The sequence below is a fragment of the Aethina tumida genome, chromosome 2 (genome assembly GCF_024364675.1).
Source record: "Aethina tumida isolate Nest 87 chromosome 2, icAetTumi1.1, whole genome shotgun sequence".
Classification (NCBI taxonomy): domain Eukaryota; kingdom Metazoa; phylum Arthropoda; class Insecta; order Coleoptera; family Nitidulidae; genus Aethina; species Aethina tumida.
The window spans coordinates 31,506,401-31,533,335 of NC_065436.1; the positions used below are offsets into that span (position 1 = coordinate 31,506,401).

At 28.6% G+C, this 26,935-nt stretch overlaps 2 protein-coding genes across 6 annotated transcripts in view; one reads left to right on the forward strand and one right to left on the reverse strand.

Annotated features, from left to right (window-relative positions):
- The window catches only part of LOC109601337 (protein embryonic gonad-like), a 67,548-nt gene extending 44,267 nt beyond the window's left edge, over positions 1-23,281 (reverse strand). Inside the window, exons 1-2 of one of the 3 annotated variants that reach the window (XM_020017572.2) lie at positions 23,034-23,281; positions 2,632-2,709 (exon numbers count right to left, since the gene is read on the reverse strand). In XM_020017572.2, coding sequence (XP_019873131.1) covers positions 2,632-2,709; positions 23,034-23,066 — 111 coding nt within the window. In that variant the 5' untranslated portion in view covers positions 23,067-23,281. Of the gene's footprint in view, positions 1-2,631; positions 2,710-4,027; positions 4,172-23,029 lie in introns of those variants that run through there. The other 2 variants (XM_020017573.2, XM_020017571.2) reach the window with 2 other exon arrangements.
- LOC109601338 (oxysterol-binding protein-related protein 11) lies at positions 18,921-26,913 on the forward strand. 3 transcript variants are annotated; one of them, XM_049963352.1, is made up of 4 exons: positions 18,921-18,944; positions 25,334-25,672; positions 25,845-26,107; positions 26,766-26,913. In XM_049963352.1, exons 1-4 carry the CDS (start codon positions 18,936-18,938, stop codon positions 26,836-26,838), a joined length of 684 nt encoding a protein of 227 aa, XP_049819309.1. In that variant the 5' UTR covers positions 18,921-18,935; the 3' UTR covers positions 26,839-26,913. The 3 variants fall into 3 exon arrangements, with proteins under 3 accessions (XP_049819309.1, XP_019873134.1, XP_019873135.1); XM_020017575.2 differs by lacking the exon at positions 18,921-18,944 and adding an exon at positions 25,032-25,171; XM_020017576.2 differs by lacking the exon at positions 18,921-18,944 and adding an exon at positions 25,178-25,282.
- Positions 26,914-26,935: the final 22 nt, after the last annotated feature.

Here is a 26,935-nt window from a genome sequence, read left to right on the forward strand (position 1 = left end):
CTGGCACGTATGTAAATGGCATCGATATGAATACAATGTGAAATTTTGATGTCTAAGAGGATTATTATTACCGAATCGGGATATGGTTTCAAAAATATTATGTCACGGGGGCCAGATTACCAAAGATTCAACCAATTTTATTTACTAATGATAATTTACAAGACATTGTTTCTAAAGAGTTAAATCTACATGCCTTATAAGAAACATGACAAAAAAATATTTAAAAATTGTTAGGTGAATTTCCAAAACAAATCAGTACAAATGTTAAATATGGTGTAAGAGTTAATTTTAAAAACAAGTCGTTAGTAATGTTATTCATTATTTTAGTTTAGCTCAAATCTGCATATCTTACAAGAAATATAACAGTAATTTAAAAATGGTTTACATACCAAGGACAAGTGTATAGAAATATTTTTGTCACTTCGTTTCAATCAAACTTCTATGTCTTATAAAAATTATGACAAAAAAATAAAAATTGTTTAAACAAGTTCATACTAAGGACAAGTAAGTGGAAATATTGTTGTTTACTTCGTTTTTTCCCAAATTTCCATGTTTTATGAGAAACAGAACAAGAAAACATTTTAAAATAGTTAAAAATGTCAATTTTAAAAACAAGACAGTAAAAATGTTATTAACTTTCCCAGTTTACTTAAAATCTACATATCTTACAAAAATTATGACAAAATCAATTAAAAATAGTTTAAAAGAGTCTATTCCAAGAACAAGTATGTAGAAATATTATTGTTTACATCGTTTTATCCCAAATTTCTATGTTTTATGAGAAATAGAACAAGAAAACTTTTTAAAATAGTTAAAAATGTCAATTTTAAAAACAAAGCAGTAAAAATGTTTTTAATTATTCCAATTTACTTCAAGTCTACATATCTTACAAAAATTATGACAAAAACAATTAAAAATAGTTTAAAAGAGTCCATACCAAGGACAAGTGTGTAGAAATATTATTGTTTACTTCGTTTTATCCCAAACTTCCATGTCTTATGAATAATAGGAACAGAAAAAACATATTAAAATGTTTAAAAACTGTCCATTGCAAAAACAAACCAGTAAAAATGTTATTAATTATTCCAATTCACTTCAAATCTACATATCTTAAAAAAATATGTCAAAAACAATAAAAAATTATTTAAAAGAGTCCATATCAAGGACAAATATGTAGAAATATTATTGTTTACCTAAACATCCATATCTTATGAATAATATGAAAAAAAATCATTTTAAATTGGGTAAAATAGTATCAATTTTAAAAACAGGCCAATAAAAATTATATTTCAAATCTACATATCTTACAAGAAATACGACAAAACAATTAAGAATGGTTTAAAAGAGTCCGTATCTTATAAGAAATTCAACAGGATTGCTATTGTTTATTTCGCTCAAACTCTCTTAAATCATACAAAATCAATAGGTCATAATTCAAATAACAGTTGTTCGATATGTTTGTTTTTTTCTTTATTATTTCGCAGCACATCCTCCGTATTTCAATATTCGCGTCTTAAATTACGTATGCGAAATCAATGCATCCACCTACAAGCCACTAAAAACGGCCACGAACCAATATACATAAATAATTTACGCTATCTTTCGAGAGCACGTGCAAGCACCAACTCATCGCGTTGGAGATATGGTTTACGAGACCATGGGAGATAATTATATTGCTGTTACGTACCATATACGTGTGTACTTCTATCAACTTGATGCATGCGATCTTATAAACCGAACGGTTTAGCATAAATATTAAATTGTCTAGTGTGAGAAGTCATTTTCGAAATGTGAATTGATGTATGGCGTAGCAAAGTGGATGCATTAACAAAAATTGCTTTTTTATTGGTCCATTAGTCTTTGGCGTTTAAAAAGGAAACCGATCGTAACTGGAACATTTGTTTTAAATGACACGATACAAATTTGCATTTGCTTAATGGTGATTAACGTGGACAAGTTGCATCTCATTTTTTTTTTAATTTTAGCATGGCTTTTAGCGACGTCGAGTAAAATTTTCCACGAATCAATAACTGTGAATAACTGTAAAATGATTTTTAAGTGTGTATCAGGAAATAAATTCGTTTTGATTGTAACACATGTAACCTTTACGTAAATATTCAAATTTATTCCGTTAACTTTTGATTCACCGTCCACCTGAAACGCTGGACGTGTGGAACTATATCACGGCGATGATGAATGAAATCAGAAATGTCACCCAACAAAAACCGCGCATAATGGACAATAAAAAAACGAATTTATTGTGTATAAATATTCATTTTATGGTCATCCTTACAAGCGAATCTTGATCTAAATTTATTCGAATATGTATCGACACCGTATAATCTATTTTAAATACGAAACGAAGGTTTTACGGGCCGGCATATTAATTCGGTGATATATCGGATTAGAAATGTAGATTAAACGAATTTCGGAAAATGTCACATAAATAAATATAACATAAAACTTATATTGCTACGCCGGTCGCAAGTTATGACCGATTTATTCAAATCAAACGACGAACATAAAAACACCGAACGGGCCACTGACTCCTGACGTTTAATGAGTTAAGTTAAAATAATTTTTTAAGTTTTGTTCCTTTAATAAAGTAATAGCTAATCAAATTATCCGTACCTTGCATCCTTCGCATGTGAACGCTCCGAAATGGAAGCCCGCAGCCGGCTCGCCGCAGACCTTGCACAGTTGGTTCATCTGCAACAAAAATTTTTAATATTTTATTAGATAAAATCGTTAAGAAGGTTTATTATAATCGAAGAATTTTAACACCATAAAGTTTCCTTTCGTAATACCGCTCTTTTATGTTTTGATTTTATCGAATTTAAAATACGAAATGCACAAATTTGTGACTGTAACATTTCGGTTTAATTTATCTCACATTTTATCGGATTTTTGTCAAATATTTGAATATAAATGTTGCATTTGTAACTGTAGAATATGTTTTGGAAATTGGGAACAGTCGACGTAGATATATGATTTTTATTAAAAATATCAAATTATCGAATAATTATCTCGAACTTTATATCGAGATGTATTTTTTGGACATCAAACTTGTTAATCTATTAAATAATAGCGTATTTCTCAAAATAAATTTGAATGAATAAATTGAAGGTGTTTTTTTTTTCATTTTTTGTTTTTTTGTATCATTCGTCAATAGTTGCTGAATGCGGTCTTAAATTTGCAATACAAATCATCTATGTACGTTTATCAGAGCTATGCCTAAATTAAGTGCACAAAAAGTAACCAAATATTTTTGACTTCAAAATAGGCCAATTTACTTATATACCAATATGCTTCCTAAGAGAGATACAGGCCTTCTAAGGTCGGTTACTAGTTGTCATGATATATCTCGGAAAGTAATGAAGGTATAACAAAGAAATTTTGTACAGTTACATAACTTTTTAAATCTAACAAAATAGGTTTGAAATGATTTAAAAATTGTATTACATTATTTTACATGTAAATTTATTTTAACTTTGACATGACAATATGACATTTTAAAAGTTTTTGCCTAAAAATGGTCTCTTTGTTGAAGTTTCACCTTATAAATTGTAGGAGATCAAATATTGTAATAAAAAATATGTTTAATTCAAACACCCTGTACACAAATATTAAAAGATTAAAATTGATTTAGAATTTTGTGAGATCAGTTACTAAGAGCATTACAGAAACTGGAAGATCCTTAGGAAGCATATAGGTCGAATGGGCCTATTTTGAGGTTAAGATTATGTGGTTAATTTTGTGAAATCAATTTTGAAATTCCCTGTATAATTTTAATTAATATGTAACATGTTTTACACAAAAAATAAATAAAAAATAATTACACATTTTCAAAACCTATCTACGTTTTTGAAAATATTGATAATAAAATTTAGTTCTTTCATTTCCGTTAATACAGTCTCGTTGAATTTTATTTTTATGATTAACTTAAACTAACTATTAATATTTTGTTAATTCCATACACAAGTTAGTCCAGGTTCAAAAATTGTAAATTTGAAAATTGTGCATTTACCTTTGTAATTATATTCTTTCTTGTTGGCCCTTTTCGACTATGTGATATAAAAAGTTGGGATTTTATTTGTCTTGTACTATTAATAATTATTTTAGACAGGCAAGTCATTGTTGTTTTCTGTTGTTAAGATGACTGACAGCTTTGTTGAAGTTTTTCAGGTGATCTGATATTTTATCATTTAATTTTAATTCCCAATATCTCCAACATCTTAACAAAAAATACCCTATATAAATGATAGGTTCATTTTCATATACAGTGTGAATTTTGAAGTAAACTTTGGGAGATTAATTTGTATATACTAACGTATATTAAAATCAATTTGGTCGTAAACAGACAGTTTTATAAGAAAAACCATATATTCGTTTTTTAACTTGTTTATTTTTTACTTGTTTGTATTGTGGTATTAACTACAAAAAATAAAATTTTTATTTTTATAATTTTATTATTGATATATTTTTTGTCCTTTCAAATTTCAAAATTTAAACCTGGTGATGTCTATGGAGTGACTGGGGCATAATGCTGAAGCAGCTATTACTCTTAAATTATTAAAGGATTAAATTTAAATAATGATGTGTACCGAATAAAATAAACAGATAAAAAATAGATCAATAATAAAATAATTTAATTATTATTTAAATAAAGTAGAAAATGTTTTTATATCTTGTTCAATAAAACAATATTTTTGCTTATAAATTGGGCTGTATCAATTAACTTTTTGATATACGTTAGCTTTTTATTAGGCAAGACTCCTCAAGACCTTCAAAAATTATTCCAAAATTCAACAAATTAATGCCCATTTTACCTCTTGAAACGTTATTACTCTGACACACTGTATATTAGGTGTTAATCTAAGTTCTGATTACTTTCTGGTTTAAATAATGCATATACTCCTGTTATTAAATTATTATATACATTAATTAAGTACTTGTCTTCAGAAGTTATAAGTTTTTACTACCTTTTAGAGACAAAACTCGTCCTAAATTTATTTTAACCTTCCTTATTCCTCTTGATACTCAATTGACAAAGCATTTTTCTGCTCTAGCTTTTGTTGGAAGTTAAATCAGAAAGCTTCGCATTCAAACCAAACTTAAACAAAACTGTTTAGTAGCCAAAACAATTCTTTTGAGTATTTAAGCAGAGCTTCCATTCAATGAAGTCTATAGTTCCTCAGATTTTGTATTTCCCTTTATCGAGAAAGAACAAAATTACTGAACTATTGAAATAAAAATTTAACGTTTGTTTAGTTTTTCATTTTTATTCAAAAAAGACTCTAATTTCTCATCCTCAAAGATGTTGGTTTTCCTGAACCTTCTGTATCGGAAAGACCAAAATTCCTATCTTGGGCTATTGAAACCAAAATTTAACGTTTACTTAGGGTGAGGCCTTATCATCATAAACCTCTTTCAATGTTTGTTGAGAAATTTAATAACCAATAATGCTTCTCTTCATTTCCATAGTTAAATAAACAGTCGAATACAACAAAACAAAGGCGAATTGTGGTTTTTGGGAATAAATATCATAACCCATAATGAGTGTCATAAACCATAATGAGACATTTAAGCTCAGTTTTTGTCCTAAAAAGGCTATAATTTCTCATCTTCGAAAATATTTGGATTTCCGAAACCTTCTGCGTTGGAAAGACCAAAATCCCTGACTTGGATTATTGAAACCAAAATTTAACGTTTGTTGAGAGTGAGACCTTATCAAAATAAGTCTTCTTGAACGTTTAATAAGAGATTTTTCAAATGAAATAGTAAAAATATTAAATGACGATAATGGAGTTTGACTCTCTTTAGTTGTTCAGTAAACAAACACTCGAAAATAACGATTAAATTATCAAATGTTACTGAAAAATATCATTGCCCAAAACGATGCAATTAAAACTATTTGTTGTCCCAGAACTTAACTTTTTCACCTAACAAAAACTCGTAAAATTTCTTTTTACGTTCTGTTAATCGTAGGTCGTAGGAGTATCGTGTTATACATCACGGGAATATCAGGGCAACGTACACAAAAATAAAACAGGAAGTAAAACAACTAACAGACCAAATAACGTTATATTCGTTATTAAGGTGTTAAGTAATTTTAGTAAAACATACAAACAGCAGGCATGTCATAATTCAATTTAGACCGACGAAACTATAGAAACCACCTACATGGACGGCGGTTATGCAGTTACCGATTATGTAGGCATGAATTTTCCGCTAACTGCCCGTTCCGTTCAATTTAAGTCAATTAAAAAACATTCGCGTAATTAAATCGCACAGTTTACACATGTCGTCCACTCCTGTCAGCGGCATTTGAAATGGCGTCGACGGGCGCGAAATAAATTCAATTAAATAATACACCTTCCTAATGCGCGAGCAAATTGCACGTTTATTCGCTTAAAATGCCGCATAAATAACTCCATAAACCCCATTAAAATATTGCGGACATAAATTAAACGATATTAAGTAATAATTTTCTTATTACGTACGAATCGCTTCGAGGGGGGAACGCGTTTTGATAAATCGCCGTGTGTAACCGGAAAAAAATTGGCAAGCAAGCGGACGACTCGTCAGACGCAAAAGCGAATACGCGAATAAATTTATCGCAAACACACTAAACGCCCCGGTAATATTATAAGGCCATAGCTGAGCGTTTTAACGAAACGTCACAACGTCGCGCGGATTGGGACAAATCGCGCAATTCCCACTGATATATGCCCGTAATTGCGCGAATTTATTTCAACTTCGCGCAGACACACAACATCTATCTGGTTTCACCCTAATAAATTGCGGATTTAGATGGTTTTTTGCGAGACACGTTCACCGTTCAGTCACACTGATTTACCGATGCCCAATTACGGCACTTGTTTGTCCGACTGAAAATAATCCTGATAAAATGTTACCGCATTTATTTGCTATCCGTATGTCATATTCTGTTTGCTTTGATTTTGTTGGGCTTGTATCTGGAGTATTGTTACATCAAAAATATGTTTTATGCAGGTATTACCAATATTTAAGGATTTTTTAATACTACTTTAGGTTAAGTTCTACAAAAGTTAAATAATTGAATAAGGATGTTTATTTGTAGTTTTAAATGTATTTACTAATCATTTAATAAAGAAATCACAGACTTAATAATTAACAAATAATTTTTTATAGATTAGGTTTATTATAAAATTGTTTTAATGTACACCGTTTCTTATTTAGTAATATACGGAAGGTATTGACAAGAAGAGAAATTAAAATAAACTTTCTTCTCATGTTTTTTAAAATTTTTCATAAATTTGTGTTTTTTTAGGTAGGGGCTCTATTAATTTAAGTAAATTAATATATAATGAACTAATATTTTTTATTAGTATTACTGTTTATTTAAGTGTGTTATTAAAATTGTTAACCAAATTTTTTAAAATTAATTAAAAAATTCTAATATCTAAAATTATTTTAAAATTTCTTAAATTAAATTTTCATAAATTATTTCAGATTAAGTAAGATTTTCTCAAATCAAGGTTATGTAAGTTTAAGTCAAATTGTATTAGGTTATGTTGTATTAAATTATTATAAGGTTAGGTGAAGTGACGGACTTAATAATGAACAAATAATTTTCTATAGATTAGGTTTATTATAAAAGTGTTTTAATGTACACCGATTCTCATTTAATAATATACTGGATGTATTGACAAGAAGAGAAATTAAAATAAACTTTCTTCTCATGTTTTTTTAAAACTTTTCATAAATTTGTTTTTTTTTTTTTTTTTTGGTAGGGGGCTTTATTAATTTAAGTAAATTAACATATAATGAACTAATATTTTTTATTACTATTACTGTTTATTTAAGTGTGACATTAATATTGTTAACCAATTTTTTTAAAATTAATTAAAAAATTCTAATATCTAAAATTATTTTAAAATTTCTTAAATTAAATGTTCATAAATTATTTCAGATTAAGTAAGATTTTCTCAAATCAAGGTTATGTAAGTTTAAGTCAAATTGTATTAGGTTATGTTGTATTAAATTATTATAAGGTTAGGTGAAGTGACGGACTTAATAATGAACAAATAATTTTCTATAGATTAGGTTTATTATAAAATTGTTTTAATGTACACCGATTCTCATTTAATAATATACTGGATGTATTGACAAGAAGAGAAATTAAAATTTCTTCTCATGTTTTTTAAAACTTTTCATAAATTTGTTTTTTTTTTTTTTGGTAGGGGGCTTTATTAATTTAAGTAAATTAACATATAATGAACTAATATTTTTTATTACTATTACTGTTTATTTAAGTGTGACATTAATATTGTTAACCAATTTTTTTAAAATTAATTAAAAAATTCTAATATCTAAAATTATTTTAAAATTTCTTAAATTAAATTATTATAAATTATTTTAGATTAAGTAAGAGTTCCTCAAATCAAGGTTATGTAAGTTTAAGTCAAATTGTATTAGGTTATGTTGTGTTGGATTATTATAAGGTTAGGTGAAGTCACGGACTTCATAATTAACAAATAATTTTTTATAGACTAGGTTTATTAAAAAATTGTTTTAATGTACACCGTTTCTTATTTAGTAATATACTAAATGTATTGAAAAGAAGAGAAATTAAAATAAACTTTCTTCTCATGTTTTTTAAAACCTTTCATAAATTTATTTTTTTTTGTAGGGGGCTTTATTAATTTAAGAAAATTAATATAAAATAAACTAAAATTTTTTATTACTATTACTGTTTGTTTAAGTGTGATATTAAAATTGTTAACCAAATTTTTTAAAATTAATTAAAAATTTCAAATATCTAAAATTATTGAAAAAATTTTTAAATTAAATTATTATAAATTATTTTAGATTAAGTAAGAATTTCTCAAATCAAGGTCATGTAAGTTTAAGTCAAATTGTATTAGGATATGTTATGTTAAATTATTATAAGGTTAGGTAATAATTTTTAAATACTTTTGCCAAACATTTATTAAAACCTAAACATATTAAATATACATTCAAGAACAAATTCTTAAATTTTTACATTATGATTTTAATTGAATTGTGCAGTAAGAAAAGACATTAAAAATAATTTAGACAAATCATCTTTTTTGTCACTTATTTTTTCGGAGTAAATAAGAAAAAAATATTACAAGGAAAATAATTGAAACTCTACAAGAACAGATTTGTAAACGTATTCAATAAAAATCCTTTAAATTTGAATTTATAACATTATTTTAAATTTTCTTTTGTTTTAAATTTTCTTTTGTACATTATTTTAGTTTCGACTAATTTTAGAGAATTTTATGTAGAAGGTTTTTATTTAAAAAATATCCTATAATCTATAATATTCAGTATTAACTATTTTAATTTGATAATTTGTTAATATTTGAATCATCTAAATAAATGTTAAACATATTTTTATTACAGGGTATATTATTTAATCTGTTCAAAAAAATTAATAGAAATATCTATAATTATTTTAAAATTATCTGTGTGAGTTAAGTTACACTATTTTAGGTTAAATAATCATAAGTTAAACCAATGTTATGTTAGGTTAAGTCAAATTGTATTAGATTATGTTGAGTTGGATTGTTATAATATTAGTGGAAGTTTTTTATTTAAAAAATATCCTATTCAATATAAACTTTTTAATTTGATTATTTATTAATATTTGAACCAACTAAATAAATGTTAAAAAATATTTTTATACCAGGATTTGTTACTTAATCCCTTCAAAAAATTATTTGTGTGAGTTGAGTTAGATTATTTTAGATTAAGTAAGCTTAGGTTAAGTCCAAGTCGTGTTAGGTTAAGTCAAATTGTATTAGGTTATGTTGGGTTGGATTATTATAAATTTAGCAATTTAAGTTTAAAGTTCTACTTAAATTGAAAGTGTTTATTAAAACCTAAACAAATTAAATAAAAATTAAACAACTAATTTTTATTATCTTCAATTTTTGGAAGATAATTCGAACTTAATAAAAATAATCCAAACATATTAATTTTTTTGTCACTTATTATACTTAGATAGAGGGTTTTTATTTAAAAAATCAATTCAATAAAAAAAATACATCTTAAATTTATGTAACAAAAATTATTATACTATTTTAGTTTCAGCTAAATTATGTAAATTTATGTTAAGCCAAATTACATTAGATTAAGTTAAGATGATTAAGTTAAATTATTCTAAGGTTAGGTAATTTGTATTTGAAATCTTAAAAATTAAACACAACCAATTAATTAATTTTTTTATCTTAAATTTTTTCTAGGTTATATTTATTTTTTTATAAAATAATTTTACTCTAGTCAGTATAAATAAGAATGAGACCTACAGAAAAATAATGAATACATTAATTTGTCATTTTTTAATAGCAACAGGAAGAAAACATTAGAAATATCGAAAATCTTTTTGGTGAGTTCGTTAACTTAAATAGATTAGGTTATATTGGGTTAAGTTATTAAATTCAAATTTAATTTGCAAGTTTAAATGTATAACATTTATTAGATCTTTAACCAGGACAACAAAATTAAATAAAAAAAAAAAACTAGAAAAATATATATTGTTTTCAAAGTAACTGATTTTTATAAAAATTATTTTAATTTGAATATTAAAAATTATTTTAAAACTCCTTTTGTAGTTTAGGTTATATTATTTTATGTGTAGTGCAATTAAATAAGCTTAAGTTAAGTCAGAGTATGATAAGTTAAGTTATATTAAGTTATGTTGTATTAAGTTATTGGATAATTTGGTAAGGTAATTTAAAATTTATAATTTTAAAAATTTTAACTATGTGTTTATTAAAATATTAACCAATTAATTAAATAATCAATAAATAATTTTTATTTTACTTAATTTCTTTTAAAATTATATTTATTTATGTATATATTTTGCTTTAAATGATTTCTTAAATGTAATTCAATAAAAATAGGATAAATCCATTTTTGATATCTTTCCAGAGCAACTAAAAGGAAATCATTAGAGAACATAGTATGTTGTTACGTGTATATAACCATTCCAGTAGCATAAACCACGTTTGTAACTGTCATCTTAATCTTGACAGAATGACATCAGTAAACCCCATACAGAAAGTGTGAAAGAGCCTCATTTTCCTCTTAACAAATGCCATAACACTTTCATCCAGTCATAAATACACCTATCACTGGGACATATTTATAGCCATCGGTGATGTGACGTTCCCCAGTAATTTGCTCAAATCCAGTAGGCATTATGATTCATTCCTGGCATAACTGCGGGTCTGGGTTTCAGTACGTATATGTGCGTTCGTCCTGGCATTGCGCATTGCTCGCACATACCCGCAGAGATATGTCTATCGTTCTGGTGACTGGTAAATACGTGGGCAAGATTCGACTTCCAGATACGTTATTTATCTGGCCGTGCTCGGACAATTGTAGCAGATTTAAGAATCGACTCGATCGGAATCCGATATCTACACAATAAACCGGTGACCGTTCCAACGTGGACTGCATTTTTTTCTACAGTACCCGCGTACAATGCGACGTTCTTTCCCCATTTGTGCGGGGAAACGACAGTTTCCGACCGTGAAAACCCGCCCGAATGGGATTCGAACGGTGCGCGTTAATCTGTGAAAACTGGTCCATTCATCTAGATCCACGGATCGATCGCGTTTTAATTAAGTGTCGCCGTATGAAAGCGTTCACGCACAGTCATCGATTACCATTGAGCGGCGGTCCGGGCATTGTCATAGCTCACTCGCCTCGCCCGGACTCGGGACACACAACTCGTGGGAATACATTGACCCGACATTTTTACCCCCTCGTCAATTTACGTGGCATGTGCGTCGTGCAACGTGATTTTCGCCCTGTAATTGGGCAAGGTTTTCGCGATGACCTCCGCGTTTAAACGACGTTAATTAGCCATTATTGACGGATGATCCGGTCGTGTAGGTGCTAATTCACGGTAAAGGTGCTAAAAGAAATTGCTGCACTTATTACAGTGATCCAGTTCGAAAATAGACCGCTCTAATTCGCCGGCCTTGTGACTACGTGATCCGTATTTGATTGAAGATACAAATACTTAGCCACAAATTTAATTATTATGCGGAGTCTAAACGTTCGAAGGCCGTTTTCTTAAAATTGTTCACTCACTAATGTGTGGACAAACAAGGTTTTTCTCGGTACCACTAGTAGGCAAATTTGGGTGAACTACTGGTCTAATTTTTTGAGGTGTATTAATCTTCGATATCAGTTCCAAAAATCTGGTGTCTCATACATGCGTTGACTAATAATCATAACGGATTCCGATTGTGGTTTAATCTCTTTATGTAAATTGAGATTTCCATACGCACACAATAAACGAAATAAGGCAATCCTTATTTTAGTATGTGAAGAAAGTCCCGGGCACATTGTGTCGTGACTAATTGTGGCCAAAATTTGAATGACAATACCACCACAATCACGTGACAACTTGACAAGGCCATAATTGTTTAAAAAAATAACATAACGCGAAAGAATGCACTTTCCTCCACTCCACAAAGATTTATTAACCAGCCAACACGGACGTGTGAAATATGGACGATCCATAATTAGGAAACGTTTAGAGAAATTCGATTTGAACAAAGATTAACTATAAGTCATGCCACACCTCAATAAAAAAATAAATATAAATACCATATACAGTTAAAGGCAGCAGCTAAAAATGTGTGAATAAAATCATTTAAATAAAGGCTTTAAGCACGATCGCTTAACAGATTAAATCTCTCCATTGTCAACATAATCAGTTAGATAAATTATGCGATAGACACAGATTTATAAAGCCTTATTAAAGGAATCTTGTGTTTCATTATGCGCATCCTTGTTTTAATTTATCATCTGCTTATTCAAGACTACACTTCTATTAAGTACTCAGATTTCAGCATTCAATTATATAATCAAACACGTCTAATTGCACAAATAAATTTGAATAATTTCGCAAGCCACTACTAGCAAAAATGATCGGTACAAACGTTTTATTATTGGTGAACGCGAGCCCCATTATTAATCAAGCCGGACGGACTGAAGAAGTTGAAACATTTTTTTTTTTTCGTTTAACAAATGTACGCCGGGAAGACGTGTAGCCGTTTTATTAACGATACAAGGCGGTCACCGATATGGTAATAGAAACTAGATAAATTGCGAACGAAACGGGGAAATAAGACTCGTTTTTATATAGGGGGCATTAAAATTTATTGTCGGGGCCGTGATAACACACACACACACACACACAGACACTACCGGTACTGTTATTCTACGCCTGATCGATCGTAAAAATCACGATTCATTCAGATTTTGTAGACGATTTGTTTTTCGATTTGCCATACTTCAGTGCCGTTTACTTAAACTCATTTAGTTGGTAAATATCAGAGTGAAATATGAGAGTATTTCATATTTTTACGATATATTTTATTAAAAATCATCAATCAATAAGTATCTAATTAATTTCTAGCTATTAAGATATTTAGTATAATTAATTAATAATTAAAATAACTGAGATAAAATACATACTTAAAATTACAATTTCTTATAAAATATAAATATTTTGGTATTTTTTTGAAAGATTTCATAAAATATAACAAAATAAGGATCTGTAAAAAAATAAATATATTTGTCCATGGAATTAATTTTGTGTAAAAATTTGTAACTATATATACAAGTTGTTAATTATTTAGTTGTAGAAAATGATTTTTCAATATTTTTAGATGAAATTTTCTGAATAAAAGTAAAAGAAAATCAATTTTTTAGAAAGATTTAATTTAAAATATATTGTATTCAGTCATATAAAAATACAGTTTTCTTATTTCTGTAAAATTATTAAAATATGAATTTTTATTATTATTATAATTTCATAATAGATTTTTTTATAAATATCCAATCAGGTTAAATAAAATTATTAAAGAATAAAATGTACTCTTACTTACTCTTTACTTTCACATCCCATACTAATAATTAATAAAACAATAAATAAATTTAATAAAGACAATAGGTGTTTATTATTCAAAATAGGTACTACCACTTTTTTGATAAATATGCAATCAAATTTATTAATATTAAACATTAAAAATATTCTACTTTCCTTTATTTTATTACATTAAAATTCTGGTTTTGTAAGATTCTCAGACAAGTAGAAAAATTACTCAGTAACTCCTATAAATTAGCTTTTTTTAGGACAATTTTAGAAATTTATTCAGTATGGTATGCCCACCATACTGAATAAAACAAATAAAAGGTAGAAAAATTTCCCAGTTACAATAAATTAGCTGTCTTTAAGAACAATTCCTAAAATTGGACATACCACACTGAATAAAAAAATTGGATAAAAAAATCGTCATATTAAATAAAAAATCATTAGAAATCATTATAAAGATAATTGATGTAATTATTATTCAGAATAGACATTACTACTTTTTATAGTTTATTGTCCTTTTGTTTCTTACATTAAATTTAAATACTCAGACAAGTAAAAAAATTAATCACACTAAATAAAAGATTTCATATAAAAGAGGCAAAATAATCATTATATTAAATAAAAACAATTGTTGTTATTATTATTCACAACATATATAAATTAAAAAATAATGACTTTTTCTTCTTTTATTTTAATAAATTTAAATTATGGTTTTATAATTACTACTTCATTTTATAAATATTCAATCAGAATTATTAATATTAACATTAAAAAATTGTTCTTTCTTTCATTAAATTTAAATTTTGCTTTTGTAAGATTCTCACACAAATAAAAAAATAATCAATTACTGCAAAAAAATCATTAAATTAAATAAAGAGAATTGTTGTTATTATTATTCAGAATAGACATTACTACGTTTTTATAAATATTCAATTAGATTTATTAATATTAAACATTAAAACAATTGGCCTTTTGTTTCTTTTATTAAATTTAAATTCTAGTTTTGTCAGATTCTCAGACAAGTAAAAAAATTAATCAATCACTGCTAAGAACAATTTCACAAATTGAACGTACCATATAAAAATAAAAAAATTTAGATAAAAAATAACCGCTCAGAAACTGCCATAAATCAGCTGTTTAGTGCCTCCAAGATTAACACTGATATAATCTAATTAAACGTAAACGCACTAAATCCTAACTAAGCACTTGCAAATCCCCGTTTAAGTAGCACGAGCAACATTGTGAACAAAATAATGCCATTTAATTTAAGATTGATGCGTAAAAAGCGGTCCCCGCAATTTTAATTAGGCCCGATAAAGCCGCGATATGGCTCGGCATAATAAAGCGGTGATTTCTGCGCGATGACCGGTCGAAAAGATTTATTAGTAAAATATTTCCAATTAACACCGTCGCTTATCTTATCATCGGCGGAGCATCGTTTCCACAGCGGCCGTGGCAGCGACTTAAAGTTCCGTGTAATGAGTCCTATCTAAGCGGCGAACGTGTCCGGCGTTATTTGTGGCCCGTTTTGCACGTTACATTCAAATGGAAATATGTTATGTGTGCAATTTGTGTATGTGCGGAGTGAGTGTGCCGTACGGTACAGCGCAGCGTCGGCAGTACCGAATAAAAACGTCGCGGGTCAATGTATTCCCACGAAGACGGATAGATAGACGGACGGACATGACGGATGGGGAAGAACCTATGAACGACGATCAACTAGGAACGCTATACCGACCGTGAAAATATTATGCTATGTTCAAGACTTACTAGAGCTTTATTCAACGAACATGCCCTTATATAAAAAACTTGTGTTTTTTACAAGTTTTAGCAATTAGAACAATAAGTAACAAAATAATTACTTATATAGTAAAAATTGGTGTTGACAATTTAATTTAAAATTCAATAGTTTAATTTAAATTATTCTTATATTAATTAGGTAATTGGTGTTGACAATTTAATTGTTAAAATCATTTAAACAAATTTCTCAAAAACAATAATTATTAAACTTTTTTATAAAAGAAAAATTAATAAGAAATTAATGTACACTAATAAAAATAAATGTGTTCAAATTTCAACTATTGTATTTTACTAAATTTATCATTAATATACACAAACAATGAAAAATTATTAATTTTTTTTGTAATGTTTTATCAAATCAACAATTTCTTACACACTAATAAAAACATTCATATTCAGTTGTAAAATTATAATTGAAAATTGAAAAATTAAATTAATTCTTTCATAATACTTTTTCAAAAATAAATTAAATTTATTTAAAAAATTAATAAAAATACTAATTTTTAAATGTCCATGTGATGGAAATAGAAATATTAATCAATTAATTAAATAACTTACTTCCTTTAAAATTTTTTGAAATTAGAAATTTCAGTTATTTTTTTAGAATTAACAATTATTTAATGAATTAGTGGAAGTATTCCAAATTTCCAATTGATAAAATACATCACACAATAGAAAATTTAAATAATTTGGAATACTTTGAAATATTTTATCCAAATTAACAAATGATTTAGATACCTATAAAAATAATTGTAATCAATTGTGAAATAATATATTTCAGAAAAATTATAATTTTGAAAATAGAAAATTTCTGTCAAATTTTTCATAATATTTTTTCAAAATTATTTAAAGAATTAATGGAAATGTTAGTTTCCAAATTTCCAATTGAGGAAAAAAATATTCAAACAACAGAAAATTTAAATAATTTGGAATGCTTTGTAATATTTTACCAAAATTAACAAATGATTTAGATAGCTACAAAAATAATTGTATTCAATTGTGAAAAAATGATTTTCCAACTTTTTCAGTAAAAGTATAATTTTGAAAATAGAAAATTTCTATTAATTTTTTCAAAATATTTTGTCATAATTAACAATTATTTAAAGAATTAATGGAAATATTAGTTTCCAAATTTCCACTTGAGGAAAATATTTTCATATAATGGAAAATTTAAATAATTTGGAATACCAAAATTGACAAATGATTTAGACTCATATAAAAATAATTGTATTTAATTGTGGAAAAATTTTTCAGTAGAATTTTGAAAATAAAAAATTTGAGTTAATTTTTTCATAATATTTTTTCAAAATTAATTATTTAAAAAATTAATGGAAATATTAGTTTCTAAATTTACAATTGAGGAAAATGTATTCATACAATAACATATACATTTAAAAAATTTGTAATACTTTACCAAAATTAATAAATGATTTAGACACCTATAAAAATAATTCTATTCAATTTTGGAAAAATGATTTTTTAACTTTTTCAGTAAAGGTATAATTTTGAAACTAAAAAATTTCAGATAATTTTTCATATTTTTTCAGAAAAAACAATTATTTAAAGAATTAATGGAAATATTGGTTTCGAAATTTCCAGTTGAGGAAAACATATTTATTCAATAGAAAAGTTAATTAATTTGAAATACTAAATTTCACTAAAATTAACAAATGATTTAGACACTAATAAATACAATTGTATTCAATTATAGAAAAAATAGGTTCCTACTTATGCAGTAAATTATAATTTTGAAATACTATATTTCCAAATTTCCAGTTAAGTTATATATTCATACAATGGAAAATTTAAATAAATTGAAAATCATCATTTCAGCAAAATTAACAATTATTTAGTTACCAATAAAAACAATTGTATACAATTATGGAAAAGTAAGTCTTTCCAATAAAATCATAATTTATATATAATAGGAAATTTCAATTAATTTTTTCACAAAATTTTTTCACAATTAACAATTATTTGAAAAATTAATTGAACTATTAGTTTCTAAATATCCAATTGAAGAAAATAATTCATTCTTTAGAATATTTCATGTCATTTATAATTTTTTCTAATATTTTGTGAAAAGTAACAATTATTTAATTGTAATAAAATGTAATATTCATTTATAGAGATTTTCATCTTCAACTTTTAATATTCAGTAAAATCTAAAAAAAAACTGTTATAATTGAATTAATTCCATAAGAACATCGAAAATTGAAATTAATTTTTTGTAACATTATTTCAAAATTACAACTAATTAGTATTAATTTCTAGTTATTAAATTAAAAAAATATATATACAATTAAGAATTTCAACCTGCCATAATTTTTTTGTCATATTTTTACTCATAAAATGTAATATTCAAAGACACTAAAATTTTGAAAATATTTCTACCAAATTTCAGCATAATTGTGAAAGCAAATCCTCAATGTTTTGTCAAAATTTGTATAAAAAAATAATTTGTTAACTAAGTAGTTTATGTGTTAATTAAATCGCAGTGATATAATTCGTTTTCACTGTTGCAGCGGGGCCGAAGAACTCATCAATTTTGCCAGACAGCCGACGATGAGGATGATTTCTAAAAGAGCGATTTATCCGTTCGACACGCTCAACTATGCGATCGTCTAATTAAAACCAGTGCTGTGAGCGAATTTTCGTTTGTTTAAGGCGCCGTCCCTTGATCCGCGACCATTTCGAAAACTGACACACAGCCATTTTACCTATGATTGGAAGTGAATAATGCGAACCATTGCGCATAATAATGAATTCCGCGGCCATATATGCAAACTTTTTAAGACGTATTAGTAGCATAATCAATAGGCCGTTTCAGACACCGGTCGACGTAAATAGAAGCAGCAGCGGCAGCGGCGGCATGTGTGACTGAAAACGGATGGAACGCATCACTCCGGAGGCGACTACATGTGAAATGGCCCCGGCCGTACGGTTCGCCAAGTGCGACCGGTGCGATCCGCGGATCCACCGCACTTTTACCGATACGGATCCGGCCGCACTTTTATTGCTTTCTAGACGATGAAAGTGTCGTCTTTGGACGCCGACATTTTATTACCGAATTTATTCAAATGTTACCACCAAAATTTTATGAAAATAAACGATTGGCAGAATAATTAATGACAGTAAATTATTGTATTTTGTTGCTGTCGACGTTTGACAATTAATACATCACACATTTTATTTTAGGTGTACTTTGAAGAGTCAATTTTCAATTATGAGTGAGGTAAGTACAACTGGTTTTTAAGTTTATGGCGTATGCGCCGCAAATACAGTCCATATTCGATAACTCGAATGTTTTGATAATTGTTTTGATTTTGGCACTAAATTCAATAATAGATAAAGATAAATAATCAGATGTTTTAAAATAACATTTAGTTGGAAAATTAGAGAGAAAAATCAGTAGTTTAGCCCCCTAGCGACCATCTTGGAAACAAATTTTTTTTTTGAATATAATTTATTTTATATTTGTTTCTATAACTATTTAATTTGTGATTTCTGAGATGATCCATCATCTCCAAAAAATTTTCACTTACATTCAAAATTATTTTTTAGTTCATTGTTTTTTGACAAAACATTATTCGAGTCATCACTTCACATCAACTTCAACAATATTATCAAATATTTAAATTAAAAAAAAAAACTGAAAATGTTCACATTCTTCCGTTCAGCCATATTGAGTTTTATCTTTTCCATTATTTAACGTGTTACCAACACTTTATTTGAAGAGATTCAGTAAAAAGGAACATAAAAAAAATATGCCAAATGTTCTCAAAATAAATAATCAGATGTCTTAAATCAATAGTTTTAAGCCCTCTAGTGACCATCTTAGAAGCAAAGTTTTTTCGGAGGCATTTTATTTAATAATATTTGTTTATACAATTATTCAATTTGTGATTCCTAAGATGACCCAACATCTTCATCATTTGGTACATTCAAAGTTATTTTTTAGTTTATTTGATAACTGGAAATCTTAATAAGTAGAACTGTTTTTCCGGCACTTTATTATTCGACTTATCACTTCACATCAACACCAACAGTGTTACCAAATAGTTACAGCAAAAAAAATTGTGAAAATTCTCACTAAAACCTTCAGTTCAGTCATAGTGAGATATTGAGTTTCATCTTTTCTAATATTTAACGTTTAACTATCACTTTGTTTTAAGAGATACAATAAAAATATTATAAAAATATGGCAAATGTTTCCAAGATCACATGTCTTAAAATTACATTTAATTAGTAAATTAGAAAGAAAAATTCATTACTCTCTTAAATTAGTAATTTTGAGCCCCCTGGCGACTATATTAGAAACCAAGTTTTTTCAGTCATTTTTATAAAAATTTATTTTTCAACAATTATTCGATTTATGGTTTCTGAGATGGCCCACTATATTCACCATATGGCATTTAAATTCAAATTTATTTTTCAGTTCATTTGACAACATTAAGTCTTAATAATTAGAACTTCTTTCCTAAATAGTCATTATTCTGCTTATCAAAGTTCAACAATATCACCAAATTGTTAAATTAAAAAAAACTGTGAAAATTCCCACCAAAACCTGCAATTAGAATTCGTTCCGCCGAACAATTAATTAATTCCCATTATATTCCATTTTTCCCGGCCCATACAAATCAAATCATTCAGATAATAATCCGTGTCATCGTCTGCGTTGATTAATTCCCTAATTATAAAACCAGTCAGTTTCAGTCGGTTCTTTTTCAAATTAATTTGTAAGTTGGCTGCTAGAATATTTCGTGGGTCGACGTTGTTTAATTTTATTGGCCATTAACTTGTACTCATTCGGTTGTAATATTGCAATGTAATTGACAATAAAATATTGTTGGACGTAATTTAAGATAATTTACGACGCACGTAATTGTCCGTTCGGACCCGAAAGGGGACAAATTTTCGTCCTCTCCTCCCCCATTTCGCATCATTGAAACGCCTCGATATTAATATTGTTTAAGCCGAATATAAATAAACTGGATGCGTGTGCAAGTTTAGTGTCGATGAGCATTAGAAAAGAAATTAATGGTAATTCTCGTCGGCATTAAACGTCCACCTGGCCGTATTTCATGCGAACGGGCATCGATTATAAATGTCTTAACAGTGTTTATTCCACCGTGGATGTAATTACCATAAAATCACGGATTTTTAAGTCGCATTTAAAAATCCCATAATGGCAAACAAGGGACCGAGTTCCGCGTTTTCAATGCGGCAAATAAATAACGGCCGTGTGTCGTCGTTTTATGTTCGCCCGTGTATCATTGGGAAATTAATAAATTCGTGTTTACTGTGAAACCATTACTGCTTACTATGGGTAGCTTTATGCTAATACTTTTAAAACGATTTGTTCTGATTCTTTTATGTGCAATAACAAATGAATTATTTATTCATCTCGTATTTTCTTCTCATTGGCCGGTTTCATAATTAGATATTGTTGCCACATTCGTATTGGCATTGAACTGATAAAATCTGCCAACTTTTTAATCGGACGTTAAAACTAATTTAAATTATGCATTCCTGCATCTGCTTTGCATAGATACATAATTTACAATTTTTTAAAATTATTTACAACATTTATTAAATTTATATTCATAAATTATTAATTATTAAATATTAAACGAATGTATGGAACATTCACTTTTATTTAATTTTATGCCTCCCACCTTTTAATTCGTTTTCGCCATTTTTATTCCTATTCCTATTAATTATTAACGCATAAAAACTAATAACAATAAATTTAAAAATTATACTTTTGATATTTATTATAGATGGAAATAATTATTTCAACAATTATGTGCATAAAATATAAAAATATTAATTATTATTTTTATATTGTAGGTAATTGTCAATAAAAATCATAAATATTTTATACCAGAACATATTTAGATAGTTTAGCAACAGGTTTATTATTCCAGAAAAATATTAAATAAAATTTAATGGACATCTCGTAAACTTGGCAATAAATCGTGTGATTTTAAACTATATTAACTATATAAACCTTATTTAATATAACATTTATGGCGTTTGTTGTGTATTAAAATTAAATGTTTGTTACAGATTATTTATAAAAAAGATTTATTTATGAGAACATCTATATTTATTGTTTTTTATGCGAATTATTAATGATACATATTTATTATATTCCAATACGCCTGACATTTATCAGATATTAATACAGCTAGGAGTATAAAAACAAGCATTTTAATATCACGTCGTAAAACAAAAATAATGCACCGAAATGAGTTCACAATGACAATAAATTTGCCATCAGAAATGCACATAAAACATGGTCATGTGAAATCGGTGTCTCCACACTATTCTAATTCGAAATAGTAAATTTGATATTTAACTATGCCATAAAAATAATTCGGTTCGTCCTTAAAGCTTGTGCCAACCTTCACAATTTATGTTTTATTTGTTTATGTTTTTTATGCGAAAAGGTTTTTGTAATTGTAATTAAAAAATTAATTATAGTAAAATTTACAACTGTATTTTTAACATGTGTTAAATTAATTTAATATACAAGTATTGTAGGTGTATAAATCACATCGGTATTAATAATTTAAATTAACAAGTACGTGACGTGAATCATTCAAAATTGAACCACTGACAAAGACTTAATTTTAAACAATTGGTTCCGACATTGTGGTTCTATGAAAATCAATTTCAAACATGATTAATTTTATTGTCATCTGGCGAATAATTTTATTATTATTTTTTTAATAATAAATAATATTTTTTTAACAAATAAACCTTCGATTAATTTATTTAAGTATTTTATTAATAACCTCATATTTAGACAAGGCTATATAGTATGATATGAATGAAAGTTTCTGTCAGTATATGTCTAATTAGAAAAATCAATAAATTAATTATATTAAAAAATGATTCAGAATTTGTATAAATTTTAATATTATTTTATTAAATCATACATAATATACAGTTTTGTCATGTTTATAACACTTCAAAACAAAAACAGGTTCGTCGCCTAATCGACTGTTGTCATCTCCAGAATATTAAAATTTTAAATATCTTTACAAAGATGTGCCGTTGATAAAACTACATACAGAATTACATACACATATTTACATGAAAGTCAATTATCTCCAAATCAGTCAAATTCCATAAATATTAAATATTAATATTAATTAATAATTAATAATAATTAAAATATCAAAAAAAGATTTATATTAAAAATTGAGTACTATTCTTGAGTGAAGCATTAAAACAGGCATCAGCAATAAAAAAATGATTTAAGACATTTTTATTGTCACATTCTCACCACACATAAACAAAACATTTTACCTACAATGACATTACTGGCCACGGCGTCATAATCCATAGAATTGCCTCTCGTCCCGAAAAACCAACCAGTAAGAAGTAAAATAAATATAAAAAGCAACCCTCAAGTACAAATCGGGCGGGACAATTCAATTAAAAAATTATCTCAAAATCTTTCGAACAACAACCACAACAGTTCAACCGGCGGTGTCTCGACGCTGGACCGCGCGCCTCGTCATATTCCACGAACGCAGCACCCAAGCCACACCGGAGTCATCGCGGCCGAGCGCACAGGTTAACACTGATCAGCATCCTTGCACCTGTGCCGTCGCTCTGAAGAAGATGCCCGCGTGTACCGCCGCGCGGCGCTACTCGACAGCCGATGGTACCGCTGCCAGCAGTTCGAGCGACGCCCCGCCATCCAGACGATTGGTCCGGGCGGTACCGCCACAGCGTTTGGCCTATTGGAGGCGGGATGGGTGTGGTCACCTGTTGCACTTGTGGTACAGCGGCAGGTGCAGGATTCGAAGGACTGTTGTGCAATGTTGGTTTGTTGTCGAGGTGATGCGATTTCGATGAGGATGATTGCGTTGTGATTAGGTGGGTTTGGCCGGTACGTCGATGGTACTACGCCTGGAACGGGATTTTTCACAATTTACTTAATTATGGTTGTGCAATGCACCTTTTTACCATCACAAATTGTGTTTTACTTTGATAATTTCGCAAATTGGCCACTTTAAACGTTTAAAACAATATGCAAATATAACAACCGTAATAATGAAACACTTGTCGTGAATGTTATTTATGTTGATCTAGCATCACCGGCCATTAACACGTTTCAAACTGAGAATCAATTTAACTCCATTACGTCGAGCGAAACGTTCCATTAATCCGGAAAGGGACCGTTTCGTGGTGCCCGAAGGTGGATTTTTGAGTTATGTGCTTTTTAAATATCGACACTCCTATATGTCCAATCGGTAATATACGGCCCGGAACGTTCCGAGCACGTATGATGCCCGCACGTGTACTTTTACTAGTTTTCGAATGTGCGGTAAATCACTGGAAATGGTACCACCTGGGACACGGAGTGCGTGTGAGTTATAGAACTCCTAACATTTTTCAATCTCATTACATCATTTTACGTAATTAATGTCGATTCCTGTAACTTGAAAAGTTCATACAGAGGAGTATAAAAATGCATTTCTTCGAAAACGCCATAAAATTTGATTTTTTATTAACGGTTGAAGTATATGAACCTCTTAGTGTCATAATTTATAACAAACGTGTCGGGATACACACCATCTTCTAGTTTATGACCGGTCAATAGGCGATTTCTTGTGTTGTGTTGCCCCAAGGTACTACCACATTTTTTATTAATATGAATATCTGTCATCTAAATTCGGCAACGTATTAGGTGGTCCAAACGCCTAGAGAAAGCTGATAATTTACTGCTGGTCTATTATTTTTCATGTAAATAAATAGTCTCAGTTTCTAGTAAGTGATTTTATTGCCTACAAGAGGGTTTAACAAAAATCTGCATAATTTAAAAATAAAATTTACATAATTATCACCATACATTGTGCATCGATTTATATATACTCATTTAAGATATTTATTTTATCGTAATGCATATTTACAATAATTCTGAAATTATAAAATTATAATATTTTGAAACATTTATTTAATTCTAAAGAAATATTTGTTAAAATCTATTAATGATATAAAAATCATTTATGAAATTTATAAAATAATAAAATATTGAATATAAATGATCAAAGAGTAATGTAGGGGAAGTACAATACTCAAAGAAAAATTTTTAATTCGCTTAAAAGTATTTATATGCCATCTATCCAATACATACAAAAATTATATATATCGATTATAGAAATTTACACATGGACACTAAAGATATGCAACCCAAATAACAGATTATAATGAAACTTATTTATCCCCATATTTAAAATTTATATTAAATTAATAAATAAACAAACATACAAAGTTTTATTATATTTAAAACTATGCAACTGCATTTATTGCAACATCGTAAGTATGTAGGCCAAGGTGTGCTTTAGTACAATTTTGATTGGTTGTCAAGCAGGTCAACAAAAATATTTGACAAGTTCAAGTGTACTTTGACAGTCAATGACTCACAATAAGCTTGTTGAGGTTAGAAATACGAAAATCGGTAACGTTTTCGTAAATTGATTCACGCCTAACACATCCCAAATCGCTCAGTAATCGCTCACACAATTATCACATCACTGGCAACGCCTTTATGTAAACAAACCACACGATCATCTCTATTTGCTTAGCATTGTATTATTGCAGTCGGTGATGGATTTGCACACGAAACAGAGGCAAATCGCTGGACAACTGTACAAGTACACCAATGTCATGAAAGGCTGGCAGTATCGTTACTTCAGAGTGGACGGAAATGCGGGGCTGCTCCACTACTATCTATGCGGTGAGGGTGAGAAACCGGAGGGCAACGTGCCGAGGGGTTCAGTGCATCTGGCCGGCGCCGTGATATGTCCCAGCGAGGAGGACTCGAAGACCTTCACCGTGAATTGTGCGCTGGGGCACATGCTGAAGCTGAGGGCTGCTGATGCTAGGGCCAGGCAGGAGTGGGTCAATGGTTTGAGGGCAGTTGCCGAGTCACATACCAAGGTATTTTATCACAAGGTGCTTGATTTTATATTTGGCGTTTTCTGTTTTGGTTTAAGGTCGACTTCGGTCGAGTTATCTTATCAATTGGAAAAATAAATATCCAAATCTCAATACCCCAGTTATTATCTTAATACGTCTTAAATATTATATTTAACAAAACATTTTTTTGCAGACAATAAGTGCCAATAGCCCTCCGCTCCCGCCTCGCGAGCATCTGGCCGTGATGGACGCACTGGGTTGTGCTAGGGCGCAGCTTCAGCAGGCGGAGCAGAGCGATCTGGCGCTGTGCCGTTCGATCGACTCGTCAGGCAACAAGTACTACCTCGACCAGAATTTGCTTTTGCTAAAGGCCACCTCAGCTGCCACGTTGCATTGCCTGACGCAGTGCCTGAACATCCTGCAGAGAAACCAACATGCGCAGCAGGCGCGCACAGGGTTCGTTATAGACGACGATTAATACAGAGCGCGGCTCAGACGGTGCCTGGAGATGGTGGGCTGTCCGTGCATCCGACGGGGCTGTCTCGAGTGACCGGTCTCGACCGTACACAGCGTGGCTCGTGGACAAATGTTCAATCTTTTATTGTATTATTTAGATGGCTTAATTTTTAATTTCAAGTAGTTATTAATTTGTTTCTTGTTTCATGAATTTAGTATTAATATGTTTAATACACACGGTTAATTTTTAAAAATAATTAATAAAAGTTCAGAGTTTTTCATGAAATAGGAATCAACTTGGGAAGTATTAGAACCAAAAGTTTATTTGGTTTTTGTCCATGAGCTGTGCACCCACAATTTACATAAATAATAGCGCCATGTGATTTAAATAGCAGTATTTCAATATTTAATCAGTCAATTCCCTTAGGTCAACCAAGTTCTATTTGTGAAAATAGTATCAATTTAAATACTGTTTTATTTATTAATTTTTCTAAGACTGTTTGTAGTAAAAATCAATTTATTAAATTTTGTAATATTTTATAGAAATTGGACTATTTTATATATTCTAAAATTGGGTTATACTTTAACAACTCTGTTTTTGGAAACTAACATTTTTTAACGTAATTCACGTTGTTAAAGTAAATTATTCTATTCTTAGGCATAAACCTCTTGGTAGACTTCTGCCCAGAAGAAAGGTGAAGAAAAGGTGTTGTGTAAGGTGCAGCTTCTAATGTCTAGCAATTTTGTTTTGTATATATTTTTGTAAATATGTTGTTTTAATAAATTCGAAGTGTAGTAAAAATTTTGTCTCATTGTTGTTTCGATTTA